Here is a 16,142-nt window from a genome sequence, read left to right on the forward strand (position 1 = left end):
GAATTTGCCACCAAAGCGTAATTAAAATGGACGCCATCTTGCCAGAGCGAGATGGCAAATGGGCATCTTCCGAAAATGAACAGCGTTCTTAACTAAATACCAATCAATCAAGCTTTAATGTCTACTAAGCGGAGGCTGCACTCGATTTGCATACGATAATATATTACTTGTGCATTACTCACCGCTAAAATTCCAGATTCAACAATTTTTTTTCGCAGTTTCACTTTTTTTCACTGGTGCTTTGCGGCCTTTCGTTTTTTTTGACGTTTCATGACTTTTGGCGCCCCCTTTGATCCTGTCCTGGTATTTTTTAGTGTCAGCAAAGGCGCTATGGAAATTGACGCTATATCGATATTCGGCTGCTATCGCCTTGGGATCGAGATAAATATTTAAATCTAGTTTTAAAATTTAAAACCTTGCACTTTCTAGACATTACTTTATAGCAAGAGAGACTTCGTATGAAAATTTTCATCAATATATCCAAGATGTTGTAGAATGATCTTCCATCATTTGCCCAATTTAATTCTCAATGTAAAATTTTGCACATATAACAGTTTGCGGTTGAATTATAATTATTATTTGACTTGTAGTCTGAAAATTAATTCAGCAACTGTGAAATAAATATTTTCAAAGCAGTCCCATTGATCATTAATTTTCTTTTTAAACATAACGAATATTCTGCAAAAAGAGGTTTGTGTACGCGCTTTGTCACAGCTAACGTAGCCGTGTCACCCACCACCCAGATTAAAGATACCGTATTTTTGGTATGTTTTTCAATCGGGATGGTATTTTCTTATCGATAATTTCATGGTCACACTGCTGCTATGTCATTACTAACAAAAATAATATTACAAAAAAATCAAAACAATCTTTTAATTTAATCGGACCGCGAATATGCAACCGCACCGCCCTCCGCCCCTGTGATCGTGTGTAGTGCGCAGCCATGGCCACGCCCCCGCCCCCGCATCCTTTCGCAACAGGCGCGGCAGAAAGCGCGGTGGACGCAGCAGCAGAAGACGCAACAGCGGAGGACGCAACAGCGGAGCATCCGCAGCAGAAACAGCGACTGCAGCAACAACAACAGCTGGCCAGGAATTCGCTCCTCGCGGATTTGCGAAGATCCACGAATTTCTGGTTCCGGGCTGCCAAATCCAAGGATAGTCTCCAATTGCTGGCCCAAAGCTGCACCCGTATTCTGCAACATGGACTGGTGAGAACATCACACACCCCATGACACCCTATGTTTTTTTTGGGGGCTTCTTGGTTGCTTCACTTTACTTGCAATACATATAATCGGGTTACATGCTCCGTAATTCAACAAACAACTAATAGTTTATATGTTTATGCAAAAGTAAAACGTAATACTATTAGTATTATTAATATACATGCATGAATTAAATATATTGAACCTTTTTTATAGACCAAACCTTATGTTTCTAAATTTAATACGTATTACTTCTTCATTATTCTTATAGATTCATTACAATATTTTATTTTTATTCGGTTTTATATGAAATAAATAATTTAAGACTTGAACTTTCATACAGGTAAAACATTTTAATGCAATCAGAACCAAGTGTTCTTAAGAATAAATAAGCTTATATATACATAAGTTATTTAATCTCAATACTCTGTTTGTATGGTTTATAATGCATTTCTCTAGAATCGATTGAGCACAAAGCCGACCTAAACTGTATAGGATTTGGGGCTCACAAATGCAGTACTTTAAAGCCAGTACTTGTAACCCAATAATATAATAAACAATCAATTTAAAAATAAAAATATACACCCTGCGATTCTGAAGAAAAGGGCATTTTATAATACAATATTTTAAAAATACTTTTAAATGTTCTTCTTTGTAAATAAATCTATTAAAATTGTTAGTTTATATTTATACAACATTATAATGGATTTTATGATATTGTATGGCTATGCTACCATCCATTTCAAAAGTGTAAAACATAATGTATCATTAAATCCTCGGATTTATAGAGGGTATCCCCCATTCGTTAACCCCATGTCGCAGACTTCCCCCATTGTTTTGCAATCGAATTGTATTTATGCAACGTCTCACTCTCCGTCTTTATCAGTTGCAGCCCGTGGAACTTCAGCGACTGTCGGACGACTTTGAGTTTCTGCTGGCGAGTGCAGGAAAGCAGCAGCAACAGTCGCAGGCCAGACCGCCCCCTTATCGCCCGGATTGCGCCAGAGGCAGTGCGTCGTCGGCGGTGGCCGGAGTGGAGGAGTTCCTTGGCGAGTGGACTATCCGCTGCCTGCGCGCCCGCTGCCTCTCGCAGTGCCTGCAGACGCTGGTCTCCGATCCGGAGCTGATGGAGCTCTACTATCCCAGCGAGGAGGCCTTTCTGCGGCGGTCCAGTGACGCCACCGCTCTGTTCGTTTGCCTGACGGCTGTCCAGCTCAACCAGAGCGGCCTGCTGGGCCAGCTGGAAGTCAGGCATCAGCTGCGCCATCGACGCACCTGCTCCCAGCCGAACTTCAGCATCTCGCCCAAATTGCAAGTGGTGCCAGAGGAGAGGCTACAGAAGCGCAGTTTCCTCAGGCGACTCAAGAGCCTGCCTAATCTCACTCAGGAGGACGAGGAGTTGGACGACAGGACGTCCTTCAGACGGCGCTGCCAAACGTTCAGCAGCTCGAGAAGCGCCAAGCCGAGGGAGGACCACCTGGACGCACCTTCCACCAGTTCCTGCTCATCCAGCGACAGTCCCAAACGCATCCAGCTGATCAACTGTGATGACATAAAAATCTGGACCGACCAAACGCCCCAGGAAGTGGCGCCCGAAGTGCACGAGAAGAAGATGCAGGAGGCACCCAAGGTGTCCTCGTCAGTGGGCAGTTATCTGGGCAGTTTCTTTGGCTCGACGCCCCTGTACACCAGCTGGTTTCAGCGGGGCGTGGGCGAGGATCTGAATGCCTCCGGAGATGGCGGCATGCTGGACACCTTTTTGCCCGTCAACGGTCGCAAGCTGAAGAAGCATCAAACCCTCTTCGAGGGTGTCAGCATGCTGGACGAGGCTGCTGCCACCACAACCGGAGGGACCTCGGCTCCCTGGGATATTCAAGGTTCGGCCGGAGGGGGCAGTACCACCTCCACCACAGCCTCCAGTTCGGTGAGCATTACGCCGGGCAGCGATAAGATAGATCAGCAGTCGCTGGCCTCGTTCCTGCAGATGTCCCGGCAAACGCACAACAACACGCAGCTGGAGAAGGAGAATGCCCACTTTCGGATCTCGGAGGCCTGCATCACGGCCATAGAGCACGTGAAGTGGAGCAGGCGGTTTGCCAGGCCAGCGGGACCGGCGAACACGAATCCCTCGGAGCCGAACCTGATGCCCTACGTGGAGCAGATACCCGGCGACGTGCAGAGCAACAGTGCCGAGGCGGTGGGCCTCCAGCTGATATCCCGCTTCAGCGAACAGCAGCTGCCGCGATTGGGACACCTCAAGTGGCTGGTCTCCGAGCAGGAGGCACCCCAGCAACTGCTGCCCCTGCCCATACCCAAGCACGAGGATCACGAGCAGGCCAGCCTGACCAGAGGCACCGCCAGCTGGGCACCGCCACGTCAGCAGATCATATTCACCGAACATCCCTCGGAGAATCGCACCAAGGTGCTGCAAAGGCAGAACAATCGCTGTGCCGGCTGCGGGATGCGGGTGGCCAAGCATCTGCAGCAGCACTTCCGCTACTGCACGTACCTGGGCAAGTACCTGTGCACTGGCTGCCATCGCAACCAGATTTCCGCGATCCCCGCCAGGATCCTGCGCTCCTGGGACTTTCGCTGCTATCCGGTCTGCTCCTTTGCCTACCGCCTAATCGAGCAGATGTACGCCTTTCCGCTGTTCCACGTCCCGGATCTGAATGGCCAGCTGTACAAGCACAAGGAACTGGCCAGGGCGAGGAGGAAGCGGCTGCAGCTGCGGGCGGTCAAAGGATTCATAGCCAACTGTCGCTTTGCCACGCGGTGAGTGGAAGATGGAGTATCCCATGGGTATCCATTTATTAACCTTTTATCTCGACCCGGCAGAGAGCAGGCGTTCTTCACTGCCATTCCGGCGCACCTAACCCAGGATCCGGACATGTGGTCCATGTGCGATTTCGTGGACGTGCAGAACACCAGCATGAACCGCTCCATCAAGGAGGTGATCGCTTTGAGCGAACAGCACGTGCACAACTGCGTGGTGAGTAATAGACCGCTAGCTGTTGCTTAGATTGATATCTACATCGTATATCGTTTATTTTCGCAGCTATGTACGGGTCGTGCCTTCCTTTGTGAGCACTGCAAGGGCGGTGAGCTCATTTACCCGTGGCAGCGAAAGGTCCAGCGCTGCGATCGCTGCGGGGCGTGTTTCCACAGCGCCTGCTGGAAGATGACCAGTCGGTGCCGCAGCCATGACGACCCGTGTCCCAGGTGCTCCCGTCTCCAGAATCGTGCCAGCTAGCATCCGATCAAAGTGGAGTTGAAGAAGCAACTCAGAATTCGAAGGGCTGGATAGGAAATGAAGGCGAAATTAAGTGAGATCAATATTCGTCTTGGAAACTATATGCATTATTGTTTAGCCGTGCTCCTTTTTTCACTGAAAGAAATTTTGGCAGAGGTTGAAAAGTAATCTTTTCTGTCTATTTCAAAGAAAAATTAATGAATAACGCCTTATTTTTTAATTTATTTAATTATTTTTTTTTACATCACGGAAGATATTGATATTAATCAATTAATATACTTAAGGTTAGTCATGCATTGGATCTGCCTCAAATTCGATTTAAAAGATCACTTTCTCTTGGCGAAAAGCCTCCTAAATATTCTTTGTATAGCTACATATATTTTTTTGATATATTGGAAAGTCATTCCTTGCTTGCTTGTTACAAATGTTAGATTGACAGTCAGTAGTATCAGAATTTCTCTTAAATTCATACTATTCTTTTATATCTATAAAAACATACTCACACACTAATAATAATTAAACAAAACCGTATTGAAGACCACATAAATTTTAAAAAAGTTTAAGGAAGCACCGATTATATAGTTTCCGAGGTCGAATATTAAATGTCGGCCCCCTAGTAAGTACATATATTTGCATAACAATTACGATTATTTATACGACTACTGTACATAACCATGTAAATTACCAAAACTGTTACAAGAATCGTTTACCTCGAGCGGAAGATGAGAACCCATGTTGATTTTATACATATATAACAACTACGATACGAATATTTATTGCATACTATACTGTGTGATTAAAGATTTTATTTTCTTAACTAGCATATTGGCTCAATTGCACTAGATGTATCATTATGTGGGCCATGGAGGGTAGCATAATAACGATTATAGGATGCATTCGCAGTTGGTTTTTAAAACTATTCGATTTTTATTAGTTTTGCTAAAGATACTTATAACATAAATATTTTAAAGAGTGGTTTATAATTTGTCCGGTTAATTTCAAGTTCGTGATTTGGCGCCCACATAAACTTCGAAACCGGAGCGAAATGAACCGCGATGTTTCTGATAGTTTGTCTTGCTGGTATTTTTAGTATTTAGTATTTTTATGACGTTACGTAAACATCGATGACATCTTTGCTTACGTTGTGCAGAGCTTACGTTGTTGCTATCTCCATTTTTTACTGACACTTACGGTTACGCTTACGTCTGCTTACGTTGTGCTGAGCGCAGTCGAAAAAAAAACTGAACGGTAGTGGTTGTGTATGGTTGTGTATGCTCGAATAAAACTCGTGAATTCTAAAAAAGACCCCGCAAATGCTCTTCAACGCTGAAACTACGAACGGTACTTGGTTTTTGTTCTTGTTTTTGCGCAGTGCGTGTGTAAGTGTGTGTGCTGGTGTGCGGCGGCCAATGCGAAATTGCGAGCATAAATAAATGCCGTCAATTGGATTGTTTGCTAATTAATTTGCGGCGAGGCGAGGCGGTGACAAGCGGAAAAGGCGGCGACCGACGAATAAGCGAAAGCAAATCAACAGGTAAATATTGCCAGCGAAATAAGATGATGGCACAGAAACTCCAAAACTCCGCGCTTCTTCTTCGCACACACACACACGCAGAACATGCGCAAATTAGGAGCGTGTGTGTGTGTTCGTTTGTATGTTAGTTATTAAAAATGTCTGTCGCCGCCAACGGAAAAAAACAAACACTTAACAGGAAGCAACAACAACAACACGCCGGCCGCTTGTCCCAAAAATACAAAAACAAAAACGAAATGCAAATGAATGAGCGAGCAGAGAAGAGAGCAAAAACGAAGAAAAGAGCATTTGGAGCGGCAAAGGAGTGAGCGAGATAGCGGCATTATATTATTACACATATTGGCTTTGCTCTTCCGTTAATCATAATTTTACAACCCCTCCCTCTCCCACTCACGGACTTTTTGTTCACGTGAATTTCACGCCTCTCGCTCTCTTTCTCCCCCTCTGCGTGCATGTGAAGGTCAACTTGGAGTGTGTGTGTGGCTGTGTGAGTTTGACCCTGCACTTGGAGCAAAAAATGATTTTATTGATTTTGATTTGCTTCATTTCGTTTTGCTACTCTTTTCCTACTTCTATTTCGCTGCAAAGTCAGCATCAAAACAGCTGATGCAGTGACTAAACTGTAAATACCCTCTAAAAGCGGGGAATGTACATGCAATAAATGTCGCGTGACAAGCGCCAATGAATACGAAAATAGTGAGCAAGAGAGAGCACACATAGATTTGGATGGACAAGATAGCGCCATCTGTTGGGCATGGGGAACATGCGTAAACGTAAACAATCCATAAAGAACTGGGTATCCTAAGTTATTTGGATCTTAAGGGTATGCTTTAGGATCCGATTTGGGTCACTTTTTTATCAGTCTAGGATAGATTTTAACTTTTGTTTAATATAATATATAATGTATATTATACGATGTAATGTATAATATTTGCCTATTTGTTTATTTTAGTTTAATTTCCTTATATTATGTACAGAGGTTATTTAAAATTCTTACACAACCTTATTGGTTAGCCTTCAAAATACAAGTATACGAACCCTCTTAAAAACATTAAACTTCTGACTCACTATAACTGGAATATTAAAAACAATGATTAATAGATCATACGAAATTAAAAACCTTTATGTCTGATAAATGTCTTATAAAAACTGTGTTTATAAACAATAGTAATCAAGCCCCAAATTAAAGTATTAACAAAACGATTTAATTGCTTGCTTTTAAGTGGTTTATTTATAATTTAATCGAGTCAGTGTGCTAGTAAAATAACCTATTGAAAATTAAGACGCTTTTAGAGAACTGAACTATATTTTTAAGTGCCAAATATTAATTGCAATGGCCCTATCAAATATATTAACGAGGTAAAAAACATTAATTAGTTTTGATTGCTAGGGATCGTTTGAAAAAGTTCGATATACGGTTAGCTATAAACTTTTTATTTAACATATCCTATAAAAATCTATTAAAAACAGTTCAAACATTGGCTAGCACAAGAATAACCTTTGATATTTCTCATACAGAAATGTGACATTCCCATTTGAATATTATCAAAACACGTATATTTTCGATTGAAGTACAACCAACTAGTCCAGGGTTTCGCACGTGTCTAGCTTTAATATACCCCCACCTGCGACTTTCTGGGGATTTGAGTCGTTAGGGATATTTGTTATTTGGTCGATAGCTGGCTCCTGTTGCTCCTTCTGCCGCCTCGTCAACGTTGACTTGCCCATATATAACGCTAGTTGGATTGGATGGCCAGTTGGATAGCGCGTTTGATGGATGGATGAGGTCATAGGTTCATAGGTGGCTGGGAACTGCTCCTATCTGCTCCTGGAACTCCCGGTTCCTAGCACTCTAAAAACTCTAAAAACAATTGGTAGCATAACTAACATATTAGTTAACATTTAATAGTTATGAGATTGGCTTTCATTTAAATTAAGCTTAGAAGTATTTTCCCTAATGATTATGGTAAATATCTTGGGATAGTTCGAGGTTCAACTGTTTCCAGAAGCATGACTATCTTCTCGGTGTTTCATTGAGTAGTGTAGTGCTTTGTTGACTTATTTGCTCGCTGGGGCCAACGGTCAATGCAATTACTTAACCACCTTTATTTATTGCGGAGTATTTTGGTCCGACTTTGCTCACTATATGTACACTGTACATACAAATGTACATGCCCATTTCACGGCCACTTGCAACCGCACAAATTCCGCTGATTCCACACGCCCACCCCAGAGACATCGATCCCATCCGGACGTACAAGTCGTTCATCTGGTGCGATAAGCCCCTATTCGATATCAACTAAGTGGAATTGCTGACGTTTCGCTCCAACATGATCTCGATAAAGGGAGTTTACACAGCGAACACAGTTTGTTACACGAAAATATCATTATATCTAGGTGATGGGAGAGTTTGGTAATAACTTAGATGTATTTAATAATATTATATGCTATTTAGAGTCCTTCAATGGAGAGTTTCCTATTAAATACTTTGGGGGAATTAAAAAAAATATGTGCAATTATTTAATAGAGATTTTTCCATTAAATGATTTATGAGAAATTAATAAATTATGGACCTAGTTTGAAAATATCACACTTTTTTACAAGCGAGTAATATATGGGAAACTTAGCGTTAATAAATGTAATATTTTTTGAACTTATCTTTAATTAATATTAAAAGCTCTTATAGATAATGAGAAAATCTTAAGATTTATCTCATTGATTTAGAAATTTGAATTTATTGAGTTGCTTAGATGTTTAGACTTATTGATTATTCTTTTATAACTATGACACAATATGGAAATTTTTATTTAACTTGTTCCACAATAACATTATCAAGTTCAAACATACCCTTTGAACGCGAAAAAATTAATTTGGCAAGACTCTTGATTCGAATCGGAAATCAAAAGTCATTCGATAGTGGAAACATGACTGATTGTCATGTTTCGCTTTTATCTGGGTGGAAACGCCTAACTGCCCCCGGCCACGCCCCTTATCCCGCACCCAGATCGCAGCCCCTCCAAGGCCTCCGTTGACGTGCTGGGGCACTTGAATCAATCCAGCACTTGAATTCGGCTCCGTTAATTTTCCACCCATCGAATCACCTTATCACCGATGGCCGAAAATAAAATCCTCTCCACTCTATGCAAATTCTATCATAATGATAACAAATACCGGTTGCCGGACTATAAATACGATTTCCGTGTGTGTTTACCCACCATTAGTTGTGTAATTTTATGCAGATAGTAAAAACGTTAGGTGTGATAACGAACGGACATGTAAGCAGACCCATTGCAGCGGGACGAAAACGAGACTTTGGAACCACACGATTTGGGAAGGTAAGAAAACGCAGATATCTCGAACTATAAACCATTTCTAATCTGGCTACATTTTTAGGTCGCAACTGGCGCCGTGTGGATAACGATAGACCTTAAACTTCCAAGAGAACCATGAAGGAAATTAGGAAGGGAATGATTGAGGAAGGATTCATGATGGATTCCAATAAGCGAACTCAGAACATGAGGAAAACATTATAAAATGGATACTAATAAAGGAAAAGGAATAAACGCTTTTGATATAGGTCAAAAAATATTACCAGTTTCATAAACCATTTAAAATCGTGAGGAAACCCGTGCAAAAACTATTGGCAGACACTGTGTCGTCTGTAGAGTCATACAAATACAAGATAAATGAATATGCATGTCAGAGAAATACAAAAACATCATATATATCTGGATAAGATAAGGAAGAAAACAGAAATGTCGGTAAAATCTGGATACAGCAAGTTGTTTTAACTAGTTGAATAAGATGATATCAAGTGGGCCTCAACACGCAACATAAAAGTATAACTGAAATGTGCAAATGTGAAAAGATAACCATTATATATTCCAATTAAGGTCTAAAAATAAACTCAATTAAATATCTAGCAGTATTAATTAAGAAAATGAAATCATCTAAGGAACAAAAAATCCATTAAAAATGTTAGATAAGATAGAAGAGAAGTTCTTTAATTGAAAACTGTTTGTTTGTTACCCCCAACTGATCGATCTTGAGAGAGGGAATCACAAATCACGTGAGAAGAAACGTAGAGTTGGCCTTCTTTAAGAAATACATATATGTATCAGAGACGTCGAGAGCAAAATATTGTGTCAAATAATCTGATAACAGATAAGCTATCAGATGTATGTTTCTCGCATTTCTAAGCGTGTTGAAAAGGCCAATGACCAATGCAATTTTAAATTTAGCTGAGTCAAGTGGTTCTGGAAGTTTCTGGTTACCAATTTGAGGACCGAATCGGGGTCGAAAGTTTTTAGTCCAGCCTTGGATCGGATTGGAGTTATCTGGAAATGCTTTCGTTATGATCGATTCGTTTATGTGGCTCGCCCCATAATGTCTGTCGTAAATATACATACAGCTCGAGTTCCTATCGGGGGGCGATAAGCTCCTCACACGTCTGCCGATCGACTTCTTGACACCTTCACCTGTATGTCTGAGACTAACTTATAACTACACATGTGTATTCGTTTCTGTATCTCTGAGTGCGTCCGCTGGCGGATTATAAAACTGCCAATTAAAATCATATTTGACTTTATTCTCGGCAATTATTTAACATTAGTCGGGTTAATCTGGCTTTAAGCAGCTCCATAAATCGATACGAAAATAATTTAATTTACGGCCCGTCGTTCGTTTAGGTACGTTCAAAATTAGCAAGCAAATGCACATACATAGTGCGTGGCAAACAATACCAGCATTTAACCCAGAAACCTGCAAAATATTATTATTAAATGTGTAATTTTCATACATTATGTGCTGGATATCCAGATTCTTATCTTAATTACTTTTCGACACCTGCCTGGAAATGACTTTGTGTTTACATATATAAAACCTTATAAACGATGCAGCGTGTGGGGTATTAAGACGTCAATATGACATTTTCATTATTATAAAAGGTTCTTAAATTTTAGTATAAGCACAATATAAAAGTTTTGATTGTTGAGTTCTCTTTACAGTCTTCGAACAAGATTCGAATAGTATTGTAGTATTTTATTTCTCCGAGTCCCAAGAACGACCAAATCCTTACTTTTATTACGATTTTAATGACTTGTTAACAAATCTAACCGTCATATCATCGATTAGATTAATAGCCGTATTTTTGGCCTTGGGTTTTCGTGGATATGCTCCCCACGTTTTATTGCTATAACACTTTTTTGTTGCGTCAATTGCAAGAATTTCCCTGCCAATCAATATTTAATTGCGCCAACGTTTCCCATTCGTAGCCCCGCTCCAATTGTGTTTTTAATAAAGTGGAAATAAAGTGAAAATCAATAGATGAAAATTGCTTTATAACGAGGAAAATTGTGCAAACAAGATGACAACTTGGCGGTGGCTTAGTCGCCTGAATATTTAAGCAGCAAGAAAAAAAGAGGAGGTTACGCATTGAACAAAGACATTTATCTGTCCTCCAACGCACTTTAATTACACAAATGGCTAATCAAACGTTGAGGGGGTGGGAGTGGGAGTGGAAAATGCATTGGTCGTGGTGTCAATTTTCCACGGGAAGGCGAAGGGCGGATCCCCAGCACGCGAATTGCTAAACATTTAATTGATTCCGTGGCCCTGAATGGTTGACTCCCGTTTCCTCTCGATACGGGAAATTACCGCTTTTGGAAACTCGATATTACTAGATATATCAAGCTTGTAAGTAGGACAAGCTTTGAGTGAATACAAATCCCCAACTGATCGAAAACGGTTGAGCCAAACTATCAGTGCCCTTTGATAAAAAATCAATCAGAATAATTTTATTAAGAATCTGAAGAATTCGCGTTTCCAGTGTTTCAGATTAATTTAATCAAGATACTGAAGAATTCGCGTTATCAGTTTTTTAATAGCGCTGAGAAACTATTACTTAGATTTCAAAGCTTAATAGTATCAAAGCTCTTCGAAAGTAATTTTATTAAGCAACCGATTTTCGCGGATACCCACGACTTATATCGCCATTTCTCTACCTCTTCCAGGTGCACCTCCAATCGGGTTTAATAACTCCGCGGATCTGAAGAGGAGGAGCAGGCGTCGGTCGTTGGAGGCGCCGGCATAGAGAACTTTTCCGAGACGCGAGCGCCCAGCGGAGCAGTCGCCACCACGACGTCGACATCGCCAACGCCGCCGCGAGCCGCGCTGCTGTCACCAGCCGAGCATTTGGACGCCAGCGCCGACGATCGCGGGCGTGTCTACAAGCTCCGGAAGAAGAAATACCTGAACGCAGCCCACATCACATAGGGAGTTGTCGTCGGAGGAGGAGGAACCGATACGGGAACAGGAACAGGAGCACGACGGAACGGAACGGATCGGGTGCTAGGAATCGGTGCTAGGAGTTAGGATTAGGAGTTCAAAACTGGAAAAGGTGGCTATGCGTGGTGGATGGCAATCAGAGCAAAGATCTTATATGTATTTCCAGGTGGAAATGATGCATTCATAAACAAACCCCCCAAGCTTATTTTAACAACCTACTGTGCAGAATACATGTCCTTGCTCTTTATTAGCAGCCTTATTATCGATTTAAATCTAATTTATTACATTTGTTTCCCTATTTTTAGCATAATTAAGACCCGGAAGGAATCAGCAGCCAGAGAGCAATGCCTGTACAATCCCCCATCGAGATCAGCAACCGTGCCATCGAGCACATCGACGATGTGGATCCGCTGGAGTACCACGGTCACTGGGAGCCTGTGGGCGTGGCCCGGGTCCAGAACACAGGCACCTCCGCGATGGTCACTTTCAGCAAACGAAAGCAGCAGCCATACATAATCGGAGGTGCCCTGGACACGGACATGTACGTGTTCGAGCAGCTGCACTTCCACTGGTCGGACTGCGACGAGTCCGGCTGCGAGCACACGCTGGAGGGCATGAAGTACTCAATGGAGGCCCACGCGGTCCACTACAATGCCAAGTACAAGGACTTCGCGGAGGCCAAGAACAAGCCCGACGGCCTGGCCGTCGTCGCCTTCTTCATCCAGGCCTGCGGCGAGAAGGACTGTCCGGAGTTCAAGAAGATCACCGAGGGCATCCGCATCGTTCAGAAGATCCACACGAGTGCGTCGCTGGATTCCGGTGCGTTTTAAGGTTTTCTATACTTAGGGAGTGGCCAAAGTACCAGCTACTAAAAGCTATCATTCAATGTAATTCTTATATTAGTTGTATTGAGGTTTACCAGTTGGTCACTCCCTAAACCGACGAGTTACATTTTTTGTAGCCGGAACAAGTATTTTATTATTTTTTCCATCCTCTTTTTAGATTGCCTATCGTGGATTGGTCTGCAGGAGCTGAGCAAGCATTATTACACATACAAGGGTTCTCTGACAACGGCGCCGTACTTCGAAAGTGTCACCTGGATCATCTACCGCACCCCCATTTACGTGTCGCGCGGCCAGGTGAGTTTGGATCCAAGTTCAAAAGAGCTATACAGATAAATGGTTTCCCACTAGCTTATTTTGAGTTTGGGCAGTAATCAATTTCATTTGGTATTTAAGACTGAACTAATCTTCTTTTACTTTGCAGGTTCAGGTGTTTCGCAATTTGCAATCGTGTCCCAAAGATGAGTCCAAAAAGATAGTCAACAATTATCGCGAGATCCAGCGTCCGCACAAGGACCCGGAGATCTTCTTCGCACGCAACACCAATCCAAAGTCCAAGTTATGATGTGCTTGCCATGTGACTTGGGTCCTCTCTCGATAATCTACGATTCCCGCTCCCAACTTCCCCAATTTCCCAACCTTCCGCGCAGTTTCCTCCGCCCAATCGCCTGTGAAAAGTGAATCCTAAACTAAACTTTATTTCTATATGTAAACCTATATCTGTCTATGGTTGTCTGTAAGCTGCTTTTGTTATTTGCCTCATGTACATAGCGTTATATACCTAACAAACATATATATATATATATATATCTATATATACGGAGTAATTACGATACGGTTACGTGTATGGAATCATTTTAGTCGGAACACGCGGTTGCCTTGCATTGAATATTTCAGAGAAATATCGGGCACAACTACTTAAGACATCTACAAGAGACGTAATCCTAACGTTTAAGTTAATTAGTTAAACAGTGAAAGCGAGAAAGCATGAAAACGATAAGCGATAAAAGCAAACCAACACATTTTGTATGTCCCAACTGAATTTATTAAATACCTAATTAAACATGTATAAAAGTATATATGGTATTAAAACCTAGTTTAAATCTGGAGCACTATCCTCTAATCGTGGGTAAGCGCTCTCCTTTGTCACATTTTTTTTTTATCACGTTTCTGTTTGAAATTTAATAGCACCTCATTTTTCGAGTAGAAGAGGCACAATGTTCTTGATAAACCACTCTTTGGATATGGCCAAGTGATCACCTTCAATGCCGAGGAAGACGAGTTTTCCCTCGCTTTCCATCTTATCCAAATGCAACTGGGGGAGGAACAAAGAAGATTATATGTTAAGGCCGCAAAAGGATTATTATCATGAATATACGAACATCTTGATAGGCTTTGCTCTCATTGAAAGGCTGGATGATTCTGTCCTGTCCGCTGGTGTAGAATTGGAACCACTGGGACTCCTTCGGCTGGACAATCGTATCGTTCAAGAACATAACCATTACGAATCTGCAAGGCAAGGTTTATACATTATTCGATAGAGAATATTCCTGGGTTATTCCAAGTTTCATAAAGTATATGCTCTAGGACTTTCGAGACTTACTTCTTTAGCTTCTGGAGGTTCTCCACGTAGTAGGTGTTGAGGTACAGCTCATTGTTAATGTTGGCCAGGAATGTGCTGCCCAGGCGGTAGTGGTTCTCCATGATCGGATCATGCCAGTAGGTGGCCTGCACCAAGTTATGTTGGGCCTCCCTATAAGAACGAATATAACCCATCGTTTAGAAAGAGATGGAGACAATTCGTGAAATATCGGGGAACATAAACTCCGCGGTATGCAAACAAATCCCTGAAAAGGGGCTGAACGAAGCTATTTTTTTATGTTTATTGTTTCAAGCTTTTCCGCTGATCGTTCTGTTTGCTTGTTCTTACTCGTTTTCAAGACAACATATAAAAGAAAAAATGGGAATAGTCTGCAAATTTTTCCAGAAATTAATGTTTTTAAAGATAATTTAAAATGAACAAAGAAACTGAAATGCTATTTGATATGACAAGTTAGGATCGAATGCAGAATCTAAACCGGAAGTTCCTCTACTTTGCTATTATCAGACCGGCAGCCATCTTTATTCGATGACATGACTTCAGATCACATCTTTTTTGGGAATACTCAAGAATATTTTTTCTGAAGTAGAGCTCTTTAAAAATAATGCAAGGAAACCAGAAAAATACTTAAATGATATAATAAGTTGTGATCTAATGCAGAATCTGATCCAGAACTCTACCTGGCTGTTATCGGACCGGTAACCATCTCTTTTCATTGATATGATTTCGGATCAAATCCTGTTCGGGTACTCCACTGTGTACCAGTACTCACTCCGAGTAGGCGGCACTGTTGAGGAGCCGGCTAATGTAGTCACAGGACTTCTGGCTGAGCGTGGGGCACATGGGCAGCCCGAAGACGCCCTGGTGCTGGCCGCCGAGGCTGATGAGGGTCCTCATCGGCGGCTGGGGGCAGCGCTGGGCCACCGCCCGCAGGAACTGGCCGCCCTGCGAGAAGCCGATGGCGTTGTAGCCCTTGGCCAGCCGCTCGTCCTGCAGCAACTGCTGGCATACCCACTCCACCTGCTCGTCGGGATGGATGAAGAAGCCGCTCTGCCAGTCCAGGATCGGATTGCCGCCAATCTGCAGGGACCGCACGTAGCCGCCCTTTGTCTGCTCCACGATGAGGCTCATGATGGCGCCCAGACTGAAGGGCATGCAGCAGGTGTCGCCCATGCCGTGCCACAGGACCACGGGCAGGACATCCGGATTGGTGCCGCCGGCCGTCGGCTTCCACCACTTGTAGATAACGATCAGGAGCGCGATCAACAGCACGATCAGCGTCTTAGTTTTGCAGCCCATTATTCTTGTAGATATGACATTCTAAGTTAGAGGTAATTAACGATGTCGACTGCAGGGGCTATCGATACTAAGGGTATTCCCCCTACTGCACTTGGCTGCGCCAGTGATGCGCAATAAAATAGCTA

General features: G+C 42.5%; 3 protein-coding genes across 4 annotated transcripts; 2 read left to right on the plus strand and 1 right to left on the minus strand.

The window, feature by feature from the left end:
• Window positions 1–810: 810 nt before the first annotated feature.
• On the plus strand, window positions 811–5,280 carry Rubicon (run domain Beclin-1-interacting and cysteine-rich domain-containing protein rubicon). The gene is made up of 4 exons (XM_017081782.4): window positions 811–1,210; window positions 2,091–3,979; window positions 4,043–4,196; window positions 4,263–5,280. Exons 1-4 carry the CDS (start codon window positions 944–946, stop codon window positions 4,455–4,457), a joined length of 2,505 nt encoding a protein of 834 aa, XP_016937271.2. The 5' UTR covers window positions 811–943; the 3' UTR covers window positions 4,458–5,280.
• Window positions 5,281–5,669: 389 nt separating this feature from the next.
• Window positions 5,670–14,195, plus strand: CAH3 (Carbonic anhydrase 3). The gene is made up of 5 exons (XM_017081823.4): window positions 5,670–5,991; window positions 12,003–12,388; window positions 12,582–13,095; window positions 13,279–13,415; window positions 13,543–14,195. The coding sequence occupies exons 3-5, from the start codon at window positions 12,621–12,623 to the stop codon at window positions 13,681–13,683; spliced, it is 753 nt and encodes a 250-aa protein (XP_016937312.1). The 5' UTR covers window positions 5,670–5,991; window positions 12,003–12,388; window positions 12,582–12,620; the 3' UTR covers window positions 13,684–14,195.
• Ppt1 (Palmitoyl-protein thioesterase 1) lies at window positions 14,141–16,063 on the minus strand. Of its 2 annotated transcripts, XM_017081259.4 has the most exons (4): window positions 15,491–16,049; window positions 14,722–14,871; window positions 14,501–14,627; window positions 14,141–14,433 (listed from the first exon to the last, which is right to left on the minus strand). In XM_017081259.4, the coding sequence occupies exons 1-4, from the start codon at window positions 16,015–16,017 to the stop codon at window positions 14,311–14,313; spliced, it is 927 nt and encodes a 308-aa protein (XP_016936748.1). In that variant the 5' UTR covers window positions 16,018–16,049; the 3' UTR covers window positions 14,141–14,310. The 2 variants fall into 2 exon arrangements, 1 of the variants encoding a protein (XP_016936748.1); XR_010654780.2 differs by lacking the exons at window positions 14,141–14,433; window positions 14,501–14,627 and having other exon boundaries at window positions 14,731–14,871; window positions 15,399–16,063.
• Window positions 16,064–16,142: the final 79 nt, after the last annotated feature.

The sequence above is a fragment of the Drosophila suzukii genome, chromosome X (genome assembly GCF_043229965.1).
Source record: "Drosophila suzukii chromosome X, CBGP_Dsuzu_IsoJpt1.0, whole genome shotgun sequence".
Classification (NCBI taxonomy): domain Eukaryota; kingdom Metazoa; phylum Arthropoda; class Insecta; order Diptera; family Drosophilidae; genus Drosophila; species Drosophila suzukii.

Bases quoted from the DNA above. Each gene is read 5' to 3' on its own strand.
- Ppt1 (XM_017081259.4), bottom strand. From the start codon at position 16,017: ATGGGCTGCAAAACTAAGACGCTGATCGTGCTGTTGATCGCGCTCCTG. The intron at 14,872-15,490 runs GTGAGTACTGGT...TCGTTCTTATAG, and splicing joins AACAGTGCCGCCTACTCGGA to GGAGGCCCAACATAACTTGG. The intron at 14,434-14,500 runs GTTCGTATATTC...TTCCTCCCCCAG, and splicing joins AGAGCAAAGCCTATCAAGAT to TTGCATTTGGATAAGATGGA.
- Rubicon (XM_017081782.4), top strand. From the start codon at position 944: ATGGCCACGCCCCCGCCCCCGCATCCTTTCGCAACAGGCGCGGCAGAA. The intron at 1,211-2,090 runs GTGAGAACATCA...CGTCTTTATCAG, and splicing joins GTATTCTGCAACATGGACTG to TTGCAGCCCGTGGAACTTCA. The intron at 4,197-4,262 runs GTGAGTAATAGA...TTATTTTCGCAG, and splicing joins AGCACGTGCACAACTGCGTG to CTATGTACGGGTCGTGCCTT.
- CAH3 (XM_017081823.4), top strand. From the start codon at position 12,621: ATGCCTGTACAATCCCCCATCGAGATCAGCAACCGTGCCATCGAGCAC. The intron at 13,096-13,278 runs GTGCGTTTTAAG...TCCTCTTTTTAG, and splicing joins GAGTGCGTCGCTGGATTCCG to ATTGCCTATCGTGGATTGGT. The intron at 13,416-13,542 runs GTGAGTTTGGAT...TTTACTTTGCAG, and splicing joins TTTACGTGTCGCGCGGCCAG to GTTCAGGTGTTTCGCAATTT.